Genomic DNA, 8813 nt, shown 5'->3' on the forward strand with positions numbered 1-8813 from the left:
TAATAGAATGACTTCGTAAAAGAAAGTCAAGGACATTTAAACATGGGTAACAAGAAAAAAATGTCAGTCCCTGATATATAAAGAATTGAAATCAGGAAGCCGTGAATGTAACAGCCTCATGACCTTAAGATGCTAAAGTCCTCTTTGTATGCATAAGGCCATGGAGAGTATTCACTCAGCCAAGACTCCATGATAAGACAATATTTCAGTCCCGCTGGGTATAGAGGCCAATCCAAAAGGCCATGAAATGCACTCAAATAGTTAAGGCACAGACTCGCTACTCAGTTCCAGTTTGGTAAAACGAAATTTGGCAAAACGGAAACTTGCCTTAAAAGTAGGAAAAAACAGACATATATCGCAGACAACCATTGGCGACACGCGCGTGCATACACACACACACACACACACACACATACAGCTTTAAACAGAGAACCATAAACAATTTGAATGTATGTTACTCTAACCTCTATTGCCCTGGCGCCAGAAAGATCGGAGAGGGATGAAGATTAGGGTAAGTTCAAGTCCTGTTGATCATCTTCCACACGGTCAGAATGCTTGCCGACTTCATACAGCTGTAGCCAACACCTGGAAGATAAAAGAGACTGTGGCTGTAGTACACTATGGGAGCTTTCTGAGTCTTTATTTGAAGTGGGGGCCCCGAATGGTCAAAATATTTATCTCAATATTTCTATAAGTGATCTCTTGTCATATGTCGTATCGAGTTACTGTTGACCTCACGCTTTCAGTATTGCCAAAAGTCTTTTGATACTCTAATTACAGGGAGTTTTCTATCGGGCATCTAAAATTCGGAAATCTACAATATTCTGAATAAGAACGCCTTTCGGAAACGTTCCAGAATTATGGAAAGTGCCTCTGGAATTTTCTTTAATTGTGAAACTTTTCGCTCACAAATTTGGAGATTTCCGAAATTTAGTGATTCCCCGTAAAGAGAACTGTTTGTATATTTTGACTGCGGTGGGGCCCTTTATGATCACTTGCTCGTAAAGCACAAATTGCTCTTGCTTATCCACCAAATGAACACTTTATTCTTAGCTCATAAGGAAACAAATGTTTGACTTCTTGGTGCATAGTTATGCGTTAAAGAAATTATTTCTGTCAAGTTCATTTTCTTAAACATGATTCTAGCAAATTACTTTTAAAATTATCCCAACCTTTGTTTATAATCAGTCATGTTGTTTTATGATATAGCATCTATGATGAAAGATTCAGTTTATGAGTCAATATTCAACTAAAACCCAAAACTGACTAGTTATGATTTTCCGAAAACTTTCGGAGCCCAGATGACAAAATCTAACATTTTTCTAATCTCTTTTTGTTTTCCAGAGCCCGGCTATGTCGTCACCAGCTCCTCAGGTACTCTCCCCTTAAAGAAATACTCCCCCGTTTCTCCTCCTTTTTCCCCTTCTCCCTCTCATTTTCTCCTTGTCTCTGCTTCCTGCCTCCTACGACTCACGAAGCTTTGCAGCAATTAGTTCTTAAATAATAAGTGACCGTCTGTGTCCTCCACCGACGCCTACCCGCAGCTACACGATCTCTTGAGCTGGAGACCAGAGTCTGTCCCCTCTGTGGATGATCATTTCTTTGTCTTGTATTCACACGAACCGAGCTTGAACACCAAGCCCATGGGTACCCGTAGTTTAAGATCTCTCCTACCTAAGTTAATCATGGTACACGGGACTGATTCGCCAAGTTGTTTACACGAGAGGGCAATGACTTAAAAGTCGAATCCTAACGGCGTCAGTGTGTTCGGAATAAGAGGTCCGTGCATGATCGTAGGCAATGAAGAAACTGTCGTTGGACAAGGAGTACTCAGACGACTTTTTCAGTAACGAATGTGATGATGTCCTTCTCACCACGTGATATCTAGTATTATGATTTCTAAACCTAAGAAGTGATCATACAATTGGTTTTATATTTGCAGCAGCCATTGTAGCTGCGCCACTATTTAGATAACCCAAGAAGAGCGTAAGTGTAGAATGAAGAGTAGTTTGCTTGTGCAGTATACAACTTTGATTTGTTTCACAAGTGTGAGAACATGCCGAGGATTTCATGCTTTCTTTCGTTAAAACGGACGGCATCGTCGTCTTTTAAAAATTCATACCCCATCGGTGGTTTTAACGTTATAATTATAGACGATGTGCCCATTTGCCTGTTTATATATGTACTTGCAGCGTGCGTGCGTGTACATGACCGTGTGTATGTTTTTGTGTATTTGTGGAAATGACGTGTGTGCATGTATGCACCCCATACCTCCCCTTTAGAAGTCTGTGTACCACAACATACTAGAACTTTTTGTTTGTTTTTGGTAATTTATAAAAAAAAAAAAATCACTGAAGTCATTTGAAATCAAAGTGTGTAAGTGACCTACACCCATAGCCTGCGCGTTGCTGTCGCGTCAATCGAAGCAGCGCGTCTGTGACCTTAGGAGAGCTCCCTTACCCTCACCCCGTTCATCTTGGTGACACGCTCGACCAGGGTGACTGCCAGCCAGACAGTGAAGAACCCCCAGGATTTTTTTTTTTTTTTTTTTTTAATAAGTCAATCATCATAATGTACTACTTCAAGATACCAAAAAAATGTGTTACGTTAGAGAAACTACAACAACATTTTTAAAAGAAATAAGTATATGACAGAAGTAAACAATTCAGTTATGATCAACACGGAAATAGATATATCTAAAATAAAGAAAATCTAATATGTATCAAATTTCCAGTCCTAAGGAACAAAAAAAAAAAAGGAAAAGACCAAGATTTCCTGCACTCCGGGTGGTTCGAATCCCTGTTTGCAGATTCCGTCTTAACGCCAGGCGATTTTATTCACCTGAAGAATAGACCGGAGGAAGTCCCGACTAATCCGGTGTTCTTCACACCAGAGCCACTTCTGAACAGATTAGAATCGTCTGGCGTCAGCCAGAATAGAATTTGCAAAGTTGGTGCTATCAGAAAGAAACGAAATTTGAAAGTAACAACCTTCCACTTCCTCTTTCATTGTTTCGCTCAAGGATGTATGATGAAACGGATAATCCATAACGATCAATTGGTCGACAGTCACAGAATTCAAAGCGCTTTCGATCTTAAGGGTTTCCTTTCCTCATTGTTTTCGGGTGGAAGTGCCCCTATGGTCATACTCTTTCTTGTCAGCCACTATCCCCAACTACTAAGTTTCTCTGATGGTATTTATAACAATCTTTTAACTCGTTAAGTCTCAGAGGTGAATAAGATCGCTCACCAGTCGCCACAATTAAATCAATCGACTTTATCAGGGCCATAAGCACCCTCAATACTGAATAAAATCACCTAATTGTAGCCAAAATTAAGTATCTAAAAAAGGACCATTGGGTTAGGTGTAGATATTTGGCCATATTTGCCTGGCCGTCAAGTCTTGTCCAGCTTAATCAAGAAATGTCTTTTCGACAAATGTTACTGAAGGATTTAAGAGTGAGGTGCGACTCGAGTTTGTGGATAGGAAGGATGAGAACAAGAAATAAGAAATTTGCTGTCACACTTGTGTAACATCTTGAATTAATTTTTGCAAAATTACCCACGTCAACGGAGCATTGGTACAGTCAAATCTTACGGAGCAGTGTAACGATAAGAATTCAAGTAGATCGTTGTACTTTTCGTAAATATTTGACTTAAAACACACTCGTTCAGATCTCTCCTTCGAAATGTTGACCTAACATTCAAGTATACCCACAGAGGAACAGACTACCGCAGAGAGCAAGCCGCTAATGACCCCAAAGATAAAGAAAAAGACCTATCAGTCCGAGGTGTGGACAAACCGTAAGAACATGTGTCAGTTATTGGGTTTCCACTAACAGGAGTGAACTTCTAATGAGTCTCAGAAAAAAAAAACTCTAAAAGAGATAAATCCAAAAACCTACAAAGAATGACATCTGGTGACCCCTGCCCTGGAGTCTGAATGTAGATGATGCACTGCCTAAATGGAGCTGATCTTCCTGCTGCTGCTGCCTTCCCTAATGCACGCCAGTGTATAAGTACAGTACACTAGTCCCCTGCACCCTCCTCCTCCGATACTTGTGACCGTCGGGTTGGCAGTATCCTTCGAAGGTTTTCACATCAAAGTCGGAATCAATCACTGGCCCGTAGTCAAGAAACCCGTCGGGTCACCCGACGCGGTAGAGCACACGACGATACACAGTAGCGTTCGGGCCGTGTTGGTGATTTCTAAGATCAGCCAATGATATTTTTCCTCGGGCTGTATTCAGGAACGTCTCATTAGACACACGACAGCGTTGTGCACGACGTCACAGGGAAAGATAAATTACCGACCCGATGAAAAGATGATGATAAATTGGAAGTTATTGTGCCTCATCGTGTGCGTCATGGTGTCGGTCGCCCTACGGGTTTTTTTTTTTTTTTTACTGCGAATTATGGTGATACTTTAGTCCGCTTCAGCATTGGTATGAAAAAGCCACCCTGCACACCTTCAATTTTTCTTTTCTTCCCCATTGTTACTCGAATCCTTTTTGATTTTTGATACTCACACTGCCGGACAGAAAGTGTCTTCACCAAATAGTTTGTCTTCCACCAATCAGTCAGTCCGGAGCCTCGGGCACCTTTCAGCAGGAGGAAAACACCTGCTGTTCCCGAGAATGGTTGGCCCCATAATTCACTCCGGGAAGAGATATTGCACTGCTGTCTGAATTCGGTAGAGTACAATAGAGTGTTCTGTTTTGTGATTGCATTTGAGGCACATGGAGTCTCATCCCCCAACCGAGGTGCCGTTACCTGGTCTCCGGAACATTGCCACCACCTTGAGTCTTACTACAGAAAATAGCTGCCAATGATTACCTAAACTGTTTGATGAAGACATTTTGTGTTTGAGAGTGTGGGTAGTTTTTAAGCTCTATCACAGGATTGTGATCTTTCACCCTTTGAGTTTTACTTAAATCCCTTTTTTTATAGTTTACATGCCAGGTCTTGATGTTTCTTTTCCAAGGTGTTTGTCGAAATTTTGCATAGCTTTCACTCCATCTGCTTTGATTATTAATTCTGGAGTCCTTTTACTTTACTGCCTGCGTTCTCTGAGTTTTGATCCCTTTTTACAACGCTTTTTTTCTCAGACCTAATGCTTTGTATACTTTTTTTCTAAAACTTTGTCTTATCTACTATTTCTCTATAAACTGATATGTTGAATATTTTTTTCTCTGAAATTTGATACGTTATATAATTTTGTTCTGTAGAATATCATGCATTACATTTTTTTAAACCTCATGTGTTATATGTATACTTTTCTCTCTAAAAACCTTATAAATTATAATAAAAATATAATTCTACCAAAAAAAATCCTCATTCAACATTATTTTTTCTAAAACCTCATGTGTTTTAACCAAAAAGTATAATTCCAGAGACATTTATTTTTCCTCAATCCACGTTTTTTCTTTAACTTTTTAATTTTCTCCAAAGCCCTTATCCTATTCCCACCTGTAACGCTGCCGATGTACTACTTCAGGAGGAAGACGAGGTACTGCAGGTGGATACGTCCAGTGATGTGGCAGAGGCTCATCAATGAGAGGCCCACGAACTTCAGTCGTCTTGACTTCAGCCGACCCCTCCCACCACCAACAACGGTGACGGGTTTGGCTGCTCTTGTCCAGGCGTATTTGGGACTGGGTCATCTTACGTAGGGGCGATGATGTAACTGATGAATATTTGATGATGATGGTGGCTGTGGAGGTGACCACGGTGGCGATGATGATGATGATGATGATGATGATGATGATGATGATGATGTTTATGACGTCAGTTTCTGGCGACGATGTTGGTGACCACTGTTGGGTGTTCCAACGAGTGTTGGTGACCTCTGTTAGAGGCTTCGTAGGGTCTGTTGGAGCTTAAACAGAGGCGGTGCGATGGGACGCATGATTTCCGTTGTCTTTAGTCAACCGATAACAATTAAACGCATAAAGTCTGGTCGCTTATCTTTATATATATATATATATATATATATATATATATATATATATATATATATATATATATATTATATATATATATATATATACATATATATATATATATATATATATATATATATATATATATTTCTATTATTGCTGTTATTATAATTCTTTGCCTTGAGTATGTTCAGTTGCACACCAAAACGAGAAAAGAAATAGGAAACAAGCCCAGGAATCAAGAAAGACAGCCCGCCATTTCTGTCCAGCCCCACGGAGCCTAAATGAGCATTCACTTCCTCCACCACCACCACCTTGGCGAGTCCTCCACGCCGCCATTTAGTCAGTGAGCACCCCCAAGTGATTATGGACAACTGTGTTACTAAGTTAGAAGCAGCTTTCCCAACATTGCCATAACCCTAAAAGAATACAATTGAATAAGGTATTAAAATACTCATTCCGTAGATACACATGTGAAAATTCTATGGGTGTAAACCTAGTGCCAGGAAAAAAAAATTAGACTTGTAACAAAAACACCGTTGGAAAACCTGAGGGTTAAAATGTAGTCGAGGTCTTACCCGCGTAGCTAATCGTTGTGTACGAGAGAAGAGATATCATCCAGCAATACTTGTATAGTTGAGAGGCTCGCAACCTGTATGCCCGCCCTTCCAAGATAGTTTTCAGAAGAGCTTTGCATGTGGAGTCGTCGAACTCGTATACTGTAGAAATGTTTACAAATGTAGAACGGGATAGAAGGAAACGGTGTACGGAAAGAAACGAGAAAGACATGCTGGGCAGGGCTTGGAGGCTTGAAGAAAACGACGTGACTTTATATCTGTCGTGAGATCCACCAATGAGAAACGTCGAGATAGCACGAAGAGGAAGCACCCGAGAGAAGCTGCGTCGAGAATGTTTTACGTCGTGTTCCTTGTATGGCTGAATGAACTAAACACCTTTTATTGTCAATTTAGTTAACCCATCGCTCATCAGAGACTAGCATTAGCCTGTGAAGTCATGAGCATATGTTATCTACTTGCTTTTGTGTGACCATACTGTGAAATGAATATCTCTTTATCTAGCCCCAATAAAAATCTTCCATATCTGAATCAAACATTGTCCATTTCCTTGCGTGGTGGTTGCCTATACGGGAGTCAGGAATTACATGGTTGCCTGTGTGACACAGCAGTTCTAATGAACTCGAGAATAAAAAAAGATGTTGCACATGTTTAAAGGTCTTTTTTTTATGCTATCAAATGCGAATGCACACAAAATATGGTGGCGGTCATCCTGTAGAAGCGTTTGTTTTTCTTTTTCATTTCCAGCAAGTTATGTGTAACGAAGCTTAGTTTAAAAATTGCTAATCGCTAAACTGCTGTACAGATATGAATCCTCGTCACTGTATCTAGCGCCTTCAAGATGTCGGTGTTGACAGCGTTTCCGCCATTTATGAGCCGAGTCGTCTAGGGGCGTCCCGACAGGACTGATGCAAAAAAATAAAAGAAAAAAAAACGCCAAAATATATTCGTGACCCATCAGAAAGAGGTTTAATGCCACCACTAGTTTTATTTTTTTTTTCTTCTTTTTTTATCATCTATACAATCACCATAAAGTTCCTTGAGGTACAAATGAGAACAACAATGTTTCGTGAACATTTTGCATCAGCCAGAGAGGGTCCCCAAGACATATTTATGGCAACTCGCTGTTTCCCCACCTGTACACAGAACGCACATCCGCAACGACAGTGTTCATAGTCACATTTCAACAACAACAAAAAATCATACTATAAAAAAGATTATCAAACATTTGACTTCTGTACTACCACATCACTGCCAATCTTCTTAAAGTTGGAGAGGCTAAATCATCTTGAAATGCATTAATACAGTATTCATTACCAGATGTATTTGTATTGCTTCGTCTCCTGTTCCCATAACGCGATATGCCTGATGCGGCATCTAACGTTGCTTGCGGCGCGGAAGTGACAGGTGGGGGGAGCCGAAGGCAAGCGGCAACTCTAGCGCGGTAGTAGGAAGAAGACAACTTGCCACGTTACACTTGTGTTTTGCATCATGTATTCCGTCAACATTATACATTAAATTGATATTCACACTAATCACTGTGTTTTTATTTCATTACCCCTAATTCCCACCGAACTGCGCGTGCAGCAACTTCACATTCTAATCAGTCAATGGAATGGACTACTAAAGTCTGAGTGTAAAGAATCTGTCCAGATTTCTTGAAAATGTCTTATGAGTCGACATGACGTCACGTACCCCTCGATAACGTTCTCTGATGTAGTTGCGACGAGTTCTTAATGGGAAACTTCAATCCTGCAAATGGTGGACGGAGTTAAAACACAGTAATGTAAGGTGTCGATTATGTGCTGTTGCATGCAAAAGATACCATTTTGGCAGTTTACAGAGCCGGGTTTTACAATGAGGGTCTGCAGCCGTAGTGTGACCGCAAGAAGGACAATCTTCTCTCTCTAAGCATAGCAGTTGCTAACGACCTATATAGGACCATGTACTCCTAAATATATATGCATACAAATTACTAGTGTCAACAGCAAGGATACCAATGACAAGTGGACAGTATTGATCCATCTAGGGGTTCATGGATCTCACTGACAGAAAGAATTCTTCGCGGCCGAGCGACTGGAGTCGACACAGGAGGCTATGATGTGACATTTCCTGTTTCAGTATTCTTCAGGTTGACTGAGATATATCTAGGATATCTCTAAGATCTTTTTAGAGGAGCGCCAGTACTGTTGGCCAAGCAATTTCATTTGTGTGTATATATATATATATATATATATATATATATATATGTATATATACATTATATATATATATATATATATATATATATACATTAT

The 8813-nt window shown here is 40.1% G+C and overlaps 1 protein-coding gene across 1 annotated transcript in view; it reads left to right on the top strand.

The window, feature by feature from the left end:
- Positions 1-8052, top strand: part of LOC143026739 (uncharacterized) — a 117993-nt gene extending 109941 nt beyond the window's left edge. Inside the window, exons 10-11 of the mRNA XM_076187509.1 lie at positions 1345-1374; positions 5497-8052. Coding sequence (XP_076043624.1) covers positions 1345-1374; positions 5497-5556 — 90 coding nt within the window. The 3' untranslated portion in view covers positions 5557-8052. The remainder of the gene's footprint in view (positions 1-1344; positions 1375-5496) is intronic.
- Positions 8053-8813: the final 761 nt, after the last annotated feature.

The sequence above is a fragment of the Oratosquilla oratoria genome, chromosome 7, assembly GCF_046742065.1.
Source record: "Oratosquilla oratoria isolate Oo_2021 chromosome 7, ASM4674206v1, whole genome shotgun sequence".
In the NCBI taxonomy this organism is placed as follows: Eukaryota; Metazoa; Arthropoda; class Malacostraca; order Stomatopoda; family Squillidae; genus Oratosquilla; species Oratosquilla oratoria.